The 19,133-nt window shown below is 43.5% G+C and overlaps 1 protein-coding gene across 1 annotated transcript in view; it reads left to right on the top strand.

Moving 5' to 3' along the window:
- itga5 (integrin, alpha 5 (fibronectin receptor, alpha polypeptide)) overlaps positions 1-19,133 on the top strand; it is a 37,533-nt gene extending 18,400 nt beyond the window's left edge. Inside the window, exons 16-30 of the mRNA XM_031845897.1 lie at positions 835-890; positions 1,517-1,674; positions 2,307-2,444; positions 5,161-5,228; positions 6,820-6,970; positions 7,112-7,204; positions 8,872-8,951; positions 9,071-9,151; positions 9,254-9,359; positions 9,737-9,895; positions 10,516-10,626; positions 14,412-14,525; positions 15,176-15,277; positions 15,388-15,510; positions 15,614-19,133. Coding sequence (XP_031701757.1) covers positions 835-890; positions 1,517-1,674; positions 2,307-2,444; positions 5,161-5,228; positions 6,820-6,970; positions 7,112-7,204; positions 8,872-8,951; positions 9,071-9,151; positions 9,254-9,359; positions 9,737-9,895; positions 10,516-10,626; positions 14,412-14,525; positions 15,176-15,277; positions 15,388-15,510; positions 15,614-15,697 — 1,624 coding nt within the window. The 3' untranslated portion in view covers positions 15,698-19,133. The remainder of the gene's footprint in view (positions 1-834; positions 891-1,516; positions 1,675-2,306; positions 2,445-5,160; positions 5,229-6,819; positions 6,971-7,111; positions 7,205-8,871; positions 8,952-9,070; positions 9,152-9,253; positions 9,360-9,736; positions 9,896-10,515; positions 10,627-14,411; positions 14,526-15,175; positions 15,278-15,387; positions 15,511-15,613) is intronic.

The raw sequence follows: 19,133 nt of genomic DNA, 5'->3' as shown, positions 1-19,133 counted from the left end.
ACACTACGTTGCCTGGTGATGAGGAGTTTTTGGTGGGGGTGAAAGGAGAGCACAAGGGATAATGGGATGGGGAGGGGCTGGAAGGCTTTTGCTGTTGCTTTTGAATGAGATATTGTTTGGTGGTGGAACACAGCTGGGAAACATCAGGACACGTAGCCTCCCGTGAGCGTGAGCACACAGTCATGCAGACACAGGAGCTTATACATGAAGTTATTACTCCTCGGAAGAAGTCATAGTACACTCTGTGTCTTTATGTCTCATTTTTCACCTCTCTTCCCTTTCCTGTGTTTTTTTTTTTTTTCAATGCTCTCCCTTTTTCCTTTCTCACTTCTTCCAGAGTTTGCTCTGCCTCTCTTGTGTGGCTTTACTAGTTAAAGGATTGGGGGTTTCGGTTTGCAGACTTTTGGACAGCAGCAGAGTGTTGTGCGGCTGATGTCATGGGAGAGAGCTACAGGCTTATATAGACTGCAATTGACTGGTCAGCACTGAAACCTGAGTCGCCCAATTTCACCCATCTTAACTCTGCTATTCCTTGTGTGTGGTTGCATGTGTGTGGAAACGGAGACAGACCAATCTATCAGCTTGGCTGGCGAAAGCGGTCAGATGCCAGTATGTCAGACATTTGGCATTTTTTCATATTATGCATTGTATTCCTGTTACATCTCGTGCCTTGTAATGTGAACCATGTAAGGAGCTGACACGAGAAAAGTGGGCCATGGGAGAAAGTGAGAGAACAAGAGAGGGTTCTTGTGTGTACAGTGTATTTATACTGAATCTCTGCCATGGATTAATATGCAGCCCTCATCATGTCTTTGTCCCATCTGTCCAAAACAGTGTTAACCTGAGTTTCTGCATATCTGCTGATGGGAAGCACCTACCAGATGTCCTAGGTGAGCCACTTTTTCCACACATGCACTTTATTACAAGTAAGGAAACTGTCAAATAGCCACCAATAGTAATGTTTTGAATCCATAACAGTCTGTAGGTTTGTGTTTTGGCAGGAGATGTGGATTTTGTTATGACAAAAAAAGGAGTGCAGTGTGCAAAATATCCTCTGTGATCCACCTCTTAATGATCAAACCTCTTCTGTGCTCGCTCCTCTTCCCTATTAACCCATAGTTATTGTCTCTAATTGATCCTTCCTTTATATACAAGCGTTGACTGTCCTTCAGAGTATTAATGGAGCTCTTTTTTAAAACTTGTCTTTATGTGACTCAAGAACATTTGTCATGCCATGAATAAGATAAGATAATCCTTTATTAGTCTCACAGTGGGGACATTTACAGAATTACAGCAGCATATAGTGGATAGTGCAAAGAACAAACAAGAGACATAAGTAGAAAAACAAGTATAATACATACGTAATCACACAGTTAAGGTATAATAAATAAGTAAAAAACAATGATATAGTCGGACAGAATGGTTGTTTATATTGCACAGCGGATGTATTGGGTTTACATTGCACATGAATGGATAAATGAATGAAGAAGTATGCTCATTTGTTTGTGTGTTCCAGATTTCCAGGTGGAGGTGCAGCTGGATAGTCATAAGCAGAAGCAGAAAAGTGCAGTGAGGAGGGCTCTGTTCTTGGATTCCCAGCAGCCTTTGCTCCAGAGGAGTGTGAGCGTGCGCCATGGCGAGCGTGTCTGCCACAACACAAAGATCTACCTAAGAGTATGCTCTTTTTCACACTAATAGAAGACATCTATGACTGTGATTATTTGTCCAGTGACTCCTGTGTCTAAGCATATTTTCAAAAAAAACCATTTATAACTCATTTATAAGCTAATTTATGCTACACGGGAACAAACAACACCTGTCACTCACTTCCCAATCTGTACGTCCTGCCCGATCGCTACTGCCCATGTGCACTCTCAACAGAAATGACAAAGTAGCGAGATGTCTTACTTGTCATCTGCCTCCATAATCAGCTGTTGAGAGTTGCACATGTGCTAGTGAAAAGTGTAACTTTAACTGGAACTGGCAAAATGCCAGCAAAACCTGTCAAACTAGAAAATAAAAGAGAGTTTTATGGACTCATTCGATGTATGTATTTGATCATGGTCACCAGACATTACAACAACGATAGCAGTCATATACGTTGTAAGTAGTATACAGCTGTTAAAAAATATTTTTAACAGTTGCATACTGTTAAAAATATTTAGCGGTATAGATATATAATGCACCGGTATTGGAGCGGCACTCGGTTTTGGCCGATTTGATATCGCTACAACGATCTGATATCTCTACAACACATTCTCAACTGCATCTGACAAAAACTCTGGTATGTGTTTCTTTGATTGCAGGATGAGAAAGACTTCAGGGATAAACTCTCCTCCATTTATGTGGCCTTGAACTTCAGCTTGGATCCAAACGCTGCCGCCGACTCCCACGGCCTGCGGCCCATCCTCAACTATCAGACCACCAACGTAATTGAGCAGAAGGTATTTTGACGTGCACTACACTTCTCCAATCTTCTATCCAGCACAGTTAACTAACCCTGGAGTGATCTACGGGCCTTCTAGCATCAATATATGGTCGAGCAGTGTTCCCTAATAGTGTACATGTTGGTCTTCGATTGCTTAGCTTCATTCACTCTGAGCTAATGATAAGAATATCCGCCACGTTGAGTAATCATTCCCTGTATCACCGGCCAGCTACTCACTGACTATCTCCTGGCCCAGATGAAAGAGTGAGTCTGTTCTTTTTAATGTAAATTCAAAACTACTCCGCTGGGAAGATTTCCAGAGTGTCTGGAAAGCGGTCTTCAAAATGAAAATGTGAGGCACATGCACAGTCGAGTGTTTCCCTTTCCCAGCAGGAATTGCTTTCAGCTGGCTTGGCTGCGTAACAGAACATAGGTGACTCGACACAGACGGTTGGTAGATATTTCAGGGAGGGGCACAGCCCTCTGCCCATCTGGTTGAATTCTGTCGGCATTTTGCCAGTTTTCCTCTGGCAGTGAGTAGAGTTGGCTAAACAACACGTAGACACCCTTTCAGCTGTGGCACAGCATGCACCATATGTGAGTTCAGCAACAGCCATCAGTTTTTGGGGGAATGGCAATCAGAGTAGTTTTATCTCTCCCTCTTTCTCCGTTTATCTCTCTCCGTTGGAGTTTGTTTCTATCTTTTTTTGGATCAGGACTGAACCCTGTCATTGATGTCCTTCCTAGATATCAAAGCTGTTGGGCCTGCAGCAGAGGTGGTCTATTGCTGAACTGAGACCTTGAGACAAGCCTGAGCTAAATATCATCCGTAAACCTGAAAAAGCCCCTTTTTCACCCAGAGGAAAAACCTGATCTGTGTTTATGTGTGTAAAAGGGGAGTGAGGTTAGCTTCAGACTTCCAACATATTTCATTAATCTTGCTTTAGACTGTGTTAATGTAACAGTTGGGTGACTTTTATACCGCAGCCTTGGCCTTGATCAGACACATGATGCCCTATTGATTTCCACACATGCTTTGAGAATATATGGCAAGCCCATGTAACATTTCATTGACTCTGCCAAGTTCTTACTCCCTTTGAGCTGGAGTGAGAATGAGAGATGGTTGACGTGTTCGGCACAGTCTCAATCTCTGTCCTCTTAACATATTCCACATGTTTCCATTAGGGGTTAAGACATTATGATGGATCTATTAATTGCGATCCTTCTCAGATCTTGTTCACGGGCATACGTTTCTGCAACACCAGAAAACTGTTGCCTTTTTAGAACTTGGAAATGATTGAAATTGTGCATCAATGGGCTCATTAACCAGCCCATGATCTGTAAGCTACCTATTAGTTAATAGTACAGTTTAGATTGATAAAAACAACTTACACAAAATCTTATGTACCACACTAATTTGCCTCCTGCTGTTTTCTGTTCAGATCATGGTAATTGCGGTTGGTAAAGCCGTATAGCACCGGGTATGCAGCAAATGTCAACACAATGCTTATGACGTTGAGCACTTTTCAGCTCTGAGTTGATTTTTTTCCTACTTGAGGCATTCAGGGCACTCCCGCAAATACGCGAGGCGCATAGAACAGAAAAATGCCAGGCACTCAGCAATGGAAAAGCAGTTTGTTAAATTATTATTATACAGCTAAGATAAGAATACGAAAATGTTCTTGCATGAGTTCCATTGAGGTCACTGTTGTTGTTCTTTAACTACAGCAACAGGCCTACGGACGTCGTTTTCCTTCTTTACACTGACGTACAGACCCGGGGTGCACATGTGGCCAATTTAGCTTGGTGGATACCATGGTGTCCATAATTAGAGCCCCTGGATGGTGTAATGACAAGGGGGGCGTTTGGCTCTCTCTAATCTCCTCCTCTATTTCTATTTATTATCCTCATCGTCATGAGCATCATCACACTGTCACAGGCGCAGCGGGATGCAATTTGGTTATCCGCAGGGCTTTCCCTGCCACACATTCAGCGGTCATCCACTTATCCAGCAGTGTTTCTGTTCCTTTCTTGTGTTTCCCCTCCACTGTAATCTCTGAACCCCCCACGTCTGCTTTTCATGTCAACAGAGATATCCAATGTCTCAGTAAGTTTCTCTAGGATGAAGGCTCCTCCCTCTCCATATGATCATACTATAGGGCTGTGGTTCGCTGGGTGGCGTAGCGTGTGGTGAAAGCGCGGTTTGCCACATAGCGCTGTGATGTGGGACTCTGGTTGGAGCTGGCAGCTTTGTGCTCAAGCTCCACAGGAGTATCTCCTCAGGCACAGCCTCTTTGGGCTGGACTCTTCCTCCGCTCATCATTTCCTTCTCTTGCGCCGCAAACAGAAAGCATGTGTGTGCCGGGACAGCTGGTTCAGGGGAGTGCGTCTGTGCCTGTCGTGACCTCACGGAGTCAGACAGTGTCCCTCCGAGACACTTTTTTTTAAACTGTCTGATGATGCAGTGATGATGTCATGTAGACAAGGGGAACTGCAGGGCAGGTGTGTGTTGGGAGGTGGTCGGGGAGGCTGGGAGGTGGAATGCATTAGTCATACCACATGTCGCATCTTGCTTCGCACATCCTGTCGTCTCCCATAAACAGACACTTGATTTATCATGTGCGCCTAATTCTGTTCACATGTAAAAGTGTGTTTTAGTGATAACCCACTGTGTGATTATCATGGTCTGCGGCCCCTAACCTTTTTTCACCCCAACAATGTGCATCTTATAGGCTCAGATTCTGTTGGACTGTGGAGAGGACAACATCTGTGTTCCTGACTTGAAGCTGGCAGTTAACGGGTGAGTCTGTCTACCAATCCCATAGCGTTTGGATTTTGGGAAATATATTAGAATGTGATGGATAATACACAGTAAACTGTGAACAGGGTCACTGAACTCTTCACCTCCACACGGTGCTCGAATTTGAGTGCTAAAGTGTAAATACAGCTGTTTTTGTTGTTCCGCTGCTTTGTTTAGTTTAGCATACCAGAGAGGGACTGTTAACAGCCCTGGAGTTGCAGTAGAGTAGGGGTACATAGTGCTCTGAAAACAGGAAGCAGCTCTGCTCTACAGGTGCTATGCGGACAGTTCAGGGGAAAAGACAGAAGAGATAAAAAGGAAAGTATGGGAGCTGTGTGGCAGAGTCCCAACCCCGCCTTGCTCTCTGAAGCCGTCAGGAGCACCCTGCCTTCCACACTATGATTCAAGAAATCTGTTAACATTTTTCTCAAAAATAATAACCTCCCCGATACTCCCTTCTCTGCTCTGTCATTTTGATTTTACATTCCTATATTTATATACCATCTGCCTCCATTTCTTTCAATGTATGGCTGATCCATCACATGTGGAACAACCTGCTGCGAGTGCTGCGCTCCGTTCAAGTGCAACTCCAGAAACTGAGCCGCAGAAAGTGTGATTGGTGCGATTTAAAATAATAGCTCAATGTTTTTGTCTGCTCTGTTGTAAATTAAGAACGCCTAATAGTAGTAAGAGGGGTTGACAGGATGGCTGTGATTTAGTGGAATTTCAGATAAAGTATCCGTCGTTCCTGCAATGTTGTTTCTTCTTTTCCACTGCCAAAGCACATAACACTTTCAGCCTCTCAGGGAAAGCTTTAAAGTTTTGTCCTGTTTTCTAATTTTGAGCCTTTGTTTGGTTTAAAAAGGGCAATGCAAGTTTGAGTAAGACTGAAGTTGACTCGTAGGCTGGCAGAGGATCAGTTCTAGAAATCTTCTCTCTCTGGCTCTCCTGCTCTGCTTTACGAGAGCGGGCTGTAATTAAAAGCGTCTGTGTGGCCCTCCAAATGGAATCTCTCATTGTTCTTAGCTGTGGAGAGAAGTAGAGGGAGAGAGAGAAAACAAGGAAGGGGGAGGTGATTTTACAGTCCTTCGCTGTGTTATTAGGCATGTATGACTTTATTACCACATCGGAAATGTTTTCACTTAATGATCGGGCTTCGTGAGTTAAATCGAATGTCTGTTTTTTGGGGGTTTTTTTTGTAGCATGCCTCTTAAAAAAAAAAAAGCCAGTGCATTAGTTTCAGCAAATTTATTGGCTACTCTACTGCCAGCAAACGCAAACAAAGACTCATTGTATTCTCATCAGCGTAACACAGCTTAACATATATTTAGGCTTGGGTAATATGGAATAGATCAAATATCGCAATATTTTTCACTAAATAACTTAATTCTTAAGTTCTCTTACAAAATATTCGCACAATGAGATTTTTGATCAGAATTACTAAATGGATAAAGGCAAATAATGGAAATGCTAGAAATACCAGCCCTACATATATATATATATATATATATTTGTCTAAGGAGTCCTGACACTATTTAACCTAAACATCAACCCTATTAGTGATCCACGTTTTCTCTGTCTGGGTCCTCAGAAACAGGAAGGAAGTCTACCTAGGTGATGACAACTCGCTGACCTTGACTTTCAACGCCAAGAATGAGGGTGAGGGAGGGGCGTACGAGGCAGAGCTCTATGTGGTGCTGCCCCCTGAGGCTGACTACAGCGGTATTGCCCGCAACAATGAGGTGAGTAGGAATGCAAAACACAAATAAAACCCACAACTTCCAGCAACTAATGTACTTCTTGGGATGTGATGACGGCAGCTGGTCTTTTTCTTGATGATTGTCCTCGTGGTCTGACCAATCCTGTGTCCTCTTGTTTCTCAGAGCCTGACCCAGCTTACCTGTAGCTATGAAACGGAGAACCAAACCCGATACCTCAGCTGTGATTTGGGCAACCCGATGAAGTCTGCTACCAGTGTATGTACATCACTGTCTTCTGAGAGTATTTTTTCTCTTGTTTGCTCCATGAACTGATAAGTTTAAGCGTTGAAGGATTGTGGTAAACAGTTGACACTGGGGGTGTCGCGATTTACTGGTATTGACGTCATTGATGTCATGTCAAGAAAGCACATATGATAATATCAGGGGCGACCGTGGCTCACTGGGTTTAGAGGGTTGTCTGGTAACCGCAGGGTCAACAGTTCGATCCTCTTACTACTATTAGGCGACTGGGATGTGTCACGTGTTGTAGTGTCCCTGAGCAAGACACTGAACCCCAGGCTCCCCGGATGCCTATCATTGGCAGCCTACTGCTCCCTATATACAGGGATGGGTCAAATGCAGAAGGCAAATTTCGTGTATATGTAATGACAATAAAAATGGTTTCTGGTTTTTATGGTTTCATTGTGTGAATGATCCAGCACCTCTTAAATCCCTACACTTTGATATTACGCTAGTATTGTTATCGTGAATTATTTTGGCAGAATAATCGTGTAGTGAATATCTGATATTGTGACAGCCCTAGTTGACAAAACATCATCATTTCCTGCTCTTGGTAGGAAAAAGTTGTATCCCCAGGTTGGGTGTGAACAGCACAGGAAAAGTCAGAATGTGTTCGGAAATGTTGTGACAGGAAGCACAGACTCCCATCTGTGCCCTCAGCTCCCTGCTGGGTAGAGTTCCCATTTTTAATGATAGTCACAAGCTGGCATGCTTTTAATAGGTCTGTAGAGGAAGACTGTCAACGAAATGTTAACTGGAAGAGCGAGACAGACGTCTCCATTTTAAAAACAATTTACTGTCGTAAAATATGCTCACTTGTTCTTATGGTAAAGGTCTCCGGGTTGTAGCGTTATTGATCTGATAGATAAAAAGAACATAAAAAAAGTAGCTGCAGAGAGACTTAATGTACCAGTTTGTGTGGAAAACAAATGGATCTGTTATAGATAAAGAGGGCACATTTTGAAACTTCCCATGTGTAATGCATCTGTATGCTGGATAGAACAGCAGTTCACAGACTGAAACACCCAAGAACACCACAAAAATCTATCAGATGGATGAGATGAGTTCAGTAGAGAGGGGAGGAATGGCTGGAAGAGAGTCCTTGAAGGGTAACTTCAGTATTTTTCAACCTGGACAACAGGTTTTTTGTCTCTAAGTGCCGACAACAATTTTTGAAATTGGTCCAGTATTGAGCGACAGCGCCGCAGACGGCAGCCTCTCAACGGGCTGTTTGTTTATTGAACGCTCCTGCTGCTGGTCGGAGCTGGCCAATGCTGCGCTATGATAAGCCAGTCTGTGTTGGAGTTGGACTTAGCAAAGGGGCATTTTCTCACGGTTAATGCATGTCCACGAAGGTGCTTTTTTTTTGCCACTGACAGGCTCAGATTGTTATTAAACATCATGTCTGACATTAGAAATAAAATGTTTTTCTGTACCGTTCGCTTGATTCAACCTGTTTAGCATGTAAAGTGGCTGCAGCATTCTTGTGTTCTCCATTTAAAAAAAAACAAAAAAAAACGTACCGATAAGTTACTTTGACACAAAAACATGAGAAATCTGCTCCAGGTTCAGGGAAATATTACATTTTGTGATCGACTTTTGTTTTTAATGATAATTGATATGTTGGATCTTCGTCTTTGCAGCTGTGGGCAGGTCTGCGCTTCACAGTGCCACGGCTGAAGGACACGCACAAAACTGTTCAGTTTGAGCTGCAGATTCGCAGGTACAAATTGCTGTCAACCTACATCAGAGACACTAACGTGTGGTTCAGCAGTACTGATCTCCACAGCTCTCGAATGACATCAGCTAATCAGAATCTTTTTCCTCTCTCTGTTTCCACAGTAAAAATGAGAATAATTCCCACAGTGAGGTTGTGCCTTACAAGCTGGAGGTGGTTGTTCAGGCTGAAGTCATTCTACAAGGGTGAGTTCAGTGTCAGGATTCCCTCATTTGAACTTTGGGAATTTCATTAAGTCTCTGGGGCCTTCCTACGCATTCTCTCACATCCCTACTTCTCTTTTTAAGTGTGTCTCGACCAGATAAGGTCTACTTCCCACCGGCCAACTGGAAGCTGACCAAAAACTACGAGGTGGAGCAGGATGTTGGGCCTGCAGTGGAACACATCTATGAGGTAATCAGCCATGTTGTTAGCTCTGCAGACTCATCGGGGTTGAGCAGATTGGGTCCGAAAGCAGATAATACTGTTCACAAAGCAACTTCCCAGGGCAGCAATGAAGGAAAACCAAAGAAAACGTACTCCAGATTAAGCAGTGTGATTTATTCTCAGGCGCTGCTTATCCACCTTCGTGAGATTTAACGGTGCTCTACTTTAGGTGACCTATTTGTAGATTAGGAAAATATGTCAAATATGAAAGCTTCAGCATGGGGAAAAAAAAAATCGGATGCAACCTCCCAGCTGCAACTAAAATATGAAACTATCAAGCTGCTTTTGAAGTTTTCTAATATGTTACATACTAAAGTTTTTTTTTTTTCATTTCCTTTGTCCAGCTGGTGAACAACGGGCCCAGCCGGATCAGCCACACCCTGCTTGAGCTGCACTGCCCCCTCAGTGTCTGGGGTCAAACTCTCCTTTACCCTCTTGAGTTCTCCTTAGAAGGCCCCATCAACTGCACCTCTGACAAGAACATGAACCACCTACGCCTCAAAGTGAGTGTCTCTCAGAGTCAAATAGGGCCAAATCAGACAGTAAACATCTCCCACTGGTTCCCACTCAGATGTATGATTAACAGTTGCGCCGTCCCGCTGGTTGGCCCACACCCACTTCCTCCTCCCAGCTTTTTAGCTCCACCCAGGACACTAACCCCACCACCGCTTTGAAGTCCCAGCTCTTCCCTGTGCTTAGAACAGCTTGATGAACCACCTCACCCAGCAACTCACTCATCTTCGACATCCAGCGGTGCGCCCCCTTATACCAAGTTGTAGCTTTGGGATTCGGTGGGCAAAGCATTTCAGCGCTGCTGTTTGTGTTTACATTCAAAGCTTGACACATGTTGAGCAGGGTTGTGAGTGGTCATCTGTCTTAGCTGTGTGATCTAATGTTTTTCCACCCCTGGTGAATTGCTAAGTACGGTGTATTTCCCTGGGAATCCATATGGAGTAGAGCTCACATGCTTCTGATTAATGACAAAAAGCCTTAGGGTCATGCTAACATTAGGTCTTATATTGACAGAAAGGGTGGTGTGCTCTTCTGCCTATAGTGAGGTCAGAGTCTGTGTTGTCCTAATCGGTGGTGTGTGTATGTGTGTTTGTTCTCTCTCCTCCTTTAGCTCCAGCACACGTCCACAGAACCACCTATCCTAGCACTGAAGGCCCATGAGCACCGCGTCGAGAGGAGGGACGTCCACAGACGTCCACAGCTCGCTCATTTGACTAATCTGGTAAGATGCTTAAAGTGTGAATCGCCACGTTCTCATGGATGAACATAGTCAAGCCAAAAGGTTAAGTCTAATGTAATAGGTGACATGCAAGTGAGGAAATGAGGAGCTTGAGTTTACAGTTAAGGGTTTAATGTGTTTATGTGGTTAAAGTTATTTTTGTGTCAGTTGCAGAGCAGGACGTGTCCTTATTGGATAAAACAATATAGTTTGTTGCCTTAAAGCTATGCTGTTAATCTTCTTCAAATCCATTTTTTGTCATATTTGTTGAAATTCTCTTTACATCCCGACAGCAATCAATAAATTGAATGTTCTGTCAAAAAGAAGAGGAGAAGTTTGGTTTGCCTTCGTGTGCGCACTCTGCCCGTTTACTCATTGCTCATCACAGGAGTCTTCCACAAGCTGCTAGCTTAACAGCTGTGAGCTCTAACAATAGCCATGTTACTTGTTTACACTCATGAGACGAATTTTGTGGGAGTGGCTTTGAAGGGAAGCCTGAAGGAACGGGCTGTCAGTGTTGCAGACTTGGTGACTTTCTCGCTAGATTTAGCATTTCTTAGAGCTTGTGATGCTAGCTACTTTCATTGGAGTTGGCAACACTGGGCTGGGATTTTTACAGTTGGATCATTTTTAAAATCTAGCTTACTCGTGCTGGTTTCTTAAGATCACTAACCCTAGCTTTAAGTTTAGCGTGCAGGTCTGGATCTAGTTTGGCGACACTGGCCATGCTCTTACACGAGGCTCCTGGGATTGAGTAATTAGGTTATGATGTCGTTAAAAGGGAGGGGTCAGAGGGCACAGGCTTGTCCCGTTGTGGTGATTAACATTAAAGAGTCTTTAGTAGTGGTGGTGGAGGGGCAGAGAGGCCGAAGGGACGTGGGAGGCTTTTTGTCAGTGATGCACTGGTTACTACACAGACTGCTCTCTAATTCTGGGCTCTGGGTGTTGTGAGGCCCCGAGCCCCCACACACTGGCCCTATTGATCCAACCAGCTGCAGGTAGCTTTTCTCTCTGCCCCCAGTCTGTGGATACCTGCCTCCACCAAAGAGGTCTTTGTCTGCGGCCTATCGCTTCTAACTGTGCTCGTTTATCAACCATGTCCAATGACACCTCCGTATGAAGGACCCCATTCTCCTGTTTCCCGCATGTCTGCACTTTTATTTTCTTTTAGCTCTCAAGAGGAGACATCTTTGTTCAAAGTGTCTCTTAATCAAAGTGTGTTAGTGTTTAGCAATGCTTGGTTAAAGCTGTCAGCCCAGGTCATTGTGTGATCATTAAAAATGACCTGCTTGGTCTTTGAAGAGCTGAGCTATGCATAAAGAACGAATGACTGTCTTCACATGCACTAATAATTGAAAGGCATTTCATGATCACTTGGATTTTTTATTCTGTTGTCGTACATTCATATGTTGTATTGGCTGTTGTGCAAACATAACTGTTAGAGTATGTTTGGCACCACTTTCTATTACGCTGTGCCAAAGGTTTATGTGGTAACTAATGTCTTTATTGATGGTAAATAAATGGTAATAAAGGTAATAAGTAATTAACAGATGGTAATTGATTAGTTATAAAAAATAAAACTACATTGGGGTTGCCAGGTTGTGATACATTTCTTTGACAGGTGTTCACCCTGCGGCAGGACTTTTTAAATTATTCAGTAAAGTCCTCTGATGAACTGCTTCTGGAAAAACCTGCTGAGGATCTGGACCAAAATAAATGTATTAACAATTTATTAACATTTGTAACTGTAGACTTGATGGTTTGTTAGTAAGTGTGCAACCTGCTTTATTTATTAATGATTACTAACATTTATTTCTCTATTATTACCAAATACAGTACCAACAGTGTACGGCAGCTGTGTAGTTATTTCACGAAGCTGTGGGAACAGCCTCCAAGCCCCCAAGCTCCAGATCTTGACCACATATCCCCACCAGGGAGGATATGTGGGTCTTGGGTCTGAGGCATCTTTGGCAATGGTCCATGTTCGGGTCATTTCCACAGCCCTTTGTGGCCCCGGTGCCCTGGAGCTGTGAGGCGGTCTACCAGGAGGAAGTGGACTGAAACGCTCCCTGTCTGTCTGAATACCCTCATTAAGTCTGTCTAAGACTGAGCCTAAAGGAAGCAGGCAGGCCCTCTGTTCTCCTCCTGAGTTTGCCTACTTGATATAATAAGTAAACTAATGCGCTCCCGCTGGAAACCCGCCGAAACCTCTCTATCTGGGGGTGGTCTAGTTGCAGCACCACCTCCAAAACACACTATGTCCATGTTGTGAAATGTTAAAAGTGCCAAGCTGGGTTATGGGGATCTAATTAAGATTCTATATTCTACAGTCTTAAGAAAAATGGGCCGGTTTTATCCATCCATCCATCCATCCATTTTCCTCCGCTTATCCGGGGTCGGGTCGCGGTGGCAACAGGCCAAGCAGGCTGACCCAGACTTCCCTCTCTACGGCAACATGTTCCAGCTCATTCTGGGGGATCCCGAGGCGTTCCCAGGCCAGCTGGGAGATGTAATCCCTCCAGCGTGTTCTGGGTCTTCCCCGGGGTCTCTTCCCAGTTGGACGTGCCTGGAAAACCTCCAGTGGGAGACGTCCAGGAGGCATCCTAATTAGATGCCCGAACCACCTCAGCTGACTCCTTTCGACGCGAAGGAGTAGCGGCTCGACTCCAAGCTCCCTCCTGATGACCGAGCTCCTTACCCTATCTCTAAGGCTGAGCCCGGCCACCCTACGGAGGAAGCTCATTTCGGCCGCTTGTAGCTGCAACCTTGTCCTTTCGGTCACGACCCAGAGTTCGTGACCATAGGTGAGGGTAGGAACGTAGGCCGAGTGGTAAATTGAGAGCTTTGCCTTCCGGCTCAGCTCCCTCTTCACCAAGACGGTCCGGTGCAGCGCCTGCTTTACTGCTGCAGCCGCACCGATCCGCCTGTCGATCTCCCGCTCCATCTTACCCTCACTCGTGAACAAGACCCCGAGATACTTGAACTCCTTTGCTTGAGGTAGGCACTCCGTCCCCACCTGGAGGGAGCAATCCACCGGTTTCCGGCAGAGCACCATGGCCTCAGATTTGGAGGTGCCAACTCTCATCCCCGCCGCTTCACACTCGGCTGCAAACCGCCCCAGTGAATGCTGGAGGTCACGATCCGAGGAGGCTAACAGGACCACATCATCTGCAAACAGCAGAGAGGCGATCTCGAGACCCCTGAACCTGACGTTCTCCACCCCCCCCCTGGCTGCGCCTAGATATCCTGTCCATGAAAGTCACGAACAGGACCGGAGACAAAGGGCAGCCCTGGCGGAGGCCAACACCCACCGGGAACGTGTCTGACTTATTGCCGAGAATGCAGACACAGCTCCTACTGCAGTCATACAGAGACCGGATCGGCCATTGTAATGGGTCCGGCACCCCATACTCCCGCAGCAGTATGGGGTGGGGCCGGTTTTAGCGGTTGGGCAATAATGTGGAGAGTGGTGCATGCTGCATTTTTACAGTCTCATGACATTCCTTCAGTCTAATTTGAAGCAGGCGTGGAATAGTGATCATAACATTGGGCTCTTTGTTATATTTATTTGACCTGCAGCATTAAAATGGCTGTTATTTGTCCTTCGAAATTTGTTCTACTAGTTTTCACTTTTGCCTGTGTGACTTCCACCTGTATTTAATTCCTGTTGGTTAAGATTTGTGGGAATATCTTCATTTAGAGTCTACTTAAGCACAATGATGACTTAAACAAAACGCATTTAGCATTTCATTGACATTATCTTTACTCCTTTGTGTCTGTTTCCGTAGTCCTGCTCTAATACGGAGTGCTGGGCACTCCAGTGCACCGTGGGTTTGCTGGAGAAGGGGACTACTGCTATCCTTAAAGTGCGCTCCCGCATCTGGGCCGAGACCTTCACCGAGGTTCGTCAGAGATGACCCTTGCCTTAAAAACTCACCAGACATGTACTGTACTCAAACACGTGTCCCTACCAGATGACAGGAGGCATAGCAAAGGAAATGGCTGTGCCCTATAGATTAGTCTTTTCCCACCGGTGCCTGTGTATTTTCTCATGTCAGGCTTTGGCAGGAAGTTAGAAGCCATTTTTCCTCAAAGCATCAACAAAAAAAATTAAAAAAGTTGAAACCTCAAAAGTGAAGCTGGCAAAGGTACATAGCTGCAGTAGTCAGTCTCGCATATCTTTTTGTGTTGATTCTGGATCAGATTTTAAGGCTGTCAGTATGCACAGTCCAACATATTTGCCTCAACAAATGGGACAACAGTTTCTAACACAATCAAGATTACAATTTCTACATTTTTCATTTTTTTTCTGTCTGTATGCCATATTGGAGTTACACACCGATTATTAATCACCCCCTGCGTGCTGTAACACTAGGCATCTGCATGAATGTATTGAAAATTCATTATCTGGTATCACAGCTTCTCCTAGGATAGGAATGCTGAAGGGATTTTCTTTGTAAAAAAGCCTACGGTCTCTGTTGCCCTCTAGTGTATAAGTGGTGGATTGCGTTAATTTTGAATCAAATGTTTCAACTTGCGCTTCTTCCTTCAGAGAGTTTACAAGCAATATGTGCTGGAGTGCCTGGCCAGCTACCGCGTGGAAAAGATGCCTTACGCCATCTTACCCAAACATGCTCCCAGTGGACAAAAAGAGGTATTTTAGATTTTTTTCCATTCTTTCCGGTGGCTCTACTTCTAACAGTTGTATTGTCTTAATTTTCTTTGTTGAAAGATGAAACTGACAAAGTGTGTTGTTGTCTTCAGGTGGTGACCCCAGTGGTGTGGAATAAGCCAGATATAGAGAACGCAGTTCCTTTATGGATCATCATCTTGGCCATTCTGGCTGGTTTACTGCTTCTGGCTCTACTCATCTACGTGCTATACAAGGTCAGTGCTGCTGTAAACAAGGATTTGAAAAAAATCTTGTAAACTGATTAGATATGTGCTCATTTCTAATTTTGGCTTTTCTTAAAAAAATGTTTTATTGTAGCTCGGCTTCTTCAAGAGATCTCTACCTTATGGTACCGCCATGGAGAAAGCTCAACTCAAACCACAGGCTGCCTCTGAGGCCTAAACAACAACCATAGCTACCAGAACCACAGCACCTGGCCATATGATTGCAACGGAGAAACACGATGGAACATGCAGACTGAATGAGAAAGCATTTGAAGAGAAAAGTAAAAGAGAGACCACTGGAACTCCACTGTGCTGCACTAGAGGAAGACAACAATCCAAAGATCTCCGAGCCAAATGAATGTTTCTTTTATTTGTTTCTTTTTTAACTTATGTCTTGTTTGTTGGCAGGTTGGGATTTTTACTAAATAGAACTTTTTCTCAATGCCTCAAGGCTAACATCAGACTGAACAATGAGAAAGTGACTGCAAAATACGCGCAGGCCTGCGGATGCAGTTTGATGCCTGTTGGGTTTCCTTGTGCTGATTCGTGTGGTGGAGAGTTCTGTAATATCCCTTTAACTGCCTTATTTTGGTGCTAATGACCTCACAGGATATGGCCACATGTAGCTTATGGTAGCCAGGAGCTGTGAATGACGCTGCCTGTTTAAGGCCTGAAAGTATTCTTCTGGTATCTCCTTATTATCGGTTAACAGGTTTCAGGTGAGAACAAGAACCTGGCTATAGCAACGGCAATATTACAGGCCTAGATGTCAAGAATCCATCTGTTTAATAGCTCTGCTTTTAAGACAACATTTAAAGTTTTACATAAGGTTTGACCTGTTCGAGGTGTTCCCCTGATTCTTGCCTAATGCATGCTGGGATATGCTCCAGCACCTCGCAACCCTGAACCAGATAAACGGGCGTAGAAAACGCATAGATGGATGTTTCTTAACTGATCTCTCTCTGCCTCAGGTTGGTGGACAGCGCTTGGTTGAGTTGTTTTTGCACTCAAAGGAAATCTACTGATATAATTCCACCAAAGACTGACTGACTGACCTTCCTTTGAGTTCTGATTTTGACTCCTACTGATCACTTTGTTTAAATCCTGTCCGTTGATGTTCAGAGTTACCAATGCTAGCATCATCGTCGTCGTGTAGTCGACTGGGATGGGACTGGAACCACCACAGATCTGAGAAACCTCACATTCGGCTTGAACCAGTGTGGTGCTTCTGTCAAACAAAACAAAGTGGCGTTCTCCTGAAGAATATTTTGCTCCTGCTTGGTTTGAATCAAAGCCACATGCAAGCAAATGAAGCCCAGGGGGAAACTGCAGAGTTGATGGCCAATGGCGTGATGATGTCTTGAACCAAAGACGTGACAATCATTAATGTTGTAGCTTTGGCAGAAAGTTTTAGTCTGAGAGCAGGCGGGATCATCGCCCTTTTAGTGGAGGGCTGGGCAATACGGAGAAAATCACATATCAAGATATTTTTTAACGCTTACCTTGGTATCAGTATTGTAAGGTTGACTATTGGAGCTTTTACAAACATTTTACACAATGAGATTTTTGATAAATAATCATCATTGATGTAGATATAATGACTAACAGTCTGATAAGTTCAGAAAATTACATCACTTTACTGTAATGCAGCCTTTAAAACCAGGAAAAGACAACAATTAAGCCATATTACGATATCTAACATCTAAGACGATATCTAATCTCGTATCACTATATCAATATAATATTGATATACTGCCCAGCCCTGTTTGAGTGTGAAGGATCCATTTCCAGCTCAGAGGGTGTGTTACTGTGTTATAATGTATTATACTGTATTTGTGACTGCTTTTAGAGTAAAAGCTGCCAACGTTTAGAAAGAAAAGTGGCGGAAGTCATCCCACTACCAAAAGGCTACAGGGACTAAACATTATAATGCTTCGTGTTGGTTTTCTTTTATTTGTCATGTACATAGATTTCACGTGCCTTAAATGTAAATACTTCATGTCCGTGGGTAAGAGTTAGGGTTGTGTGTGCTTGCATGTGCACGTGTGATTTCATGCATACATGCATTTGTGTGAATGGTATATTTATGAATGTTTGTTTTGTGTATGAATTGGTTATTACCTTTCCCATTGCTTAGGCCTGTTCATCCCAATCTGTAGCTTGAGATTGTTGAGGTTAATCGATTCTGCAATACTATTAGTCGTGATAGCATAACTACAGTCTAGGTAACTTGTTTAACTGCATGGCAGCAGTCAAAACACTGACAACCTCGGTGTAATTCCCAAAACTTTTCTGATTGTGGGTCAAATGTGTAGTTTTCAAAAATCAGTGTGTCTGGAATTCAAACCCCATGGGTCATTAAAAATGTATTCTCTATCAAAATAACTGTGCAACACTACTAAATAATTTAACAGTTGACATGATATAGTTTATTGGTGTCCCCATATATTACAAAAAGTATTTCTTTATCTGCTGTTTTTTAATTTAAATTCATTTCTCAGCCAAGAGGTTACAGAGAGACAGAGATAATCTTACTAAATTTAGTTGACATCTAGTGTAAAACTAGGATGTGCAATGTACATAGTGAAATGTATTAGGAACGGTTGTTGACAGCAGTTGGACTGTGGGCTGTGGTTTGGCCACCCCAAACCTGCAGGATGTCTTGTACCTCTAACACAGGGATAACAACTAGGCACTGGGAACTAAATGTTTAGAAGTGCAATATTTATATTCACCCTTTTAAAAAAAAAAAAGAAGATATTACAGTGCTTTCTTTTGTTTTATTTGTGACTGAGTTGTGATAAACCAGGACTTTTTGTTTCAAAGTATGTAATGGACACATACGCTAAATCCTTTGTAAGGTTCTGGCTTTTCACTTTCACTTGTTTTCTCACTAATCATACTTCAAAGTGTGAAACTTTTTTTTCCACTTCTGACGTATACTCACCACTTCTACGCTGGACCACTTTTTCTAAAGGTACTGTTTTTTTTAATACCGCAGACTGACACAAAAATGCAACAACCGGAACATATCTGAGCTGAACTTGACATAGTTTCATAATTTATGTGCTCTGCTGTTGCACCTGACCAAACACCGACATTATACGAACCATATGTTTTACATGTGTTTGACTCATCATCGCACTCTTTTCATGCCTCCTCTTATTAGCTAGTGATTTACAATTTGTCAAATGGTCCACAAAATCCCCATATGGTAGTAAAACATCTTTAAAACATCTATACCTTTGTCTGTTCTCCACTGAAGATGTCGACCCATTATTTATAATGACAGGGGATCGTTGTACTACTTTGTCTATGGCTACATCAGGGGAAGGCACTGGGTTTTCCTTTCTTTTTCTTTTACGTGTCTCAGCCCATTTTCACTCTCCAGGACTTCCAAAAAGAAGTTGTACATATTTATGACAAGGAGAGTATTTTTTAAATCAACAGTTAACTGATTTGTTGTGAACTTCTCTCACCCCATATTGGGGAGAACACTCTTGTCAGCGGAAAGAATGGGGGACGGGAGTCTTTGGAGGTCACTTTTTACCTGTTATGGTTTGTACTTTTTAATAAAATATTTCCCTTTTTACAAACTCTTGTGCTTTCATTGA

The sequence above is a fragment of the Anarrhichthys ocellatus genome, unplaced genomic scaffold (assembly GCF_004355925.1).
Source record: "Anarrhichthys ocellatus isolate YVR2014 unplaced genomic scaffold, GSC_Weel_1.0 scaffold5, whole genome shotgun sequence".
Lineage (NCBI taxonomy): Eukaryota > Metazoa > Chordata > Actinopteri > Perciformes > Anarhichadidae > Anarrhichthys > Anarrhichthys ocellatus.
Note: the sequence above shows the minus strand (reverse complement) of the source record. Positions and strands in the feature narration are given on the sequence as shown.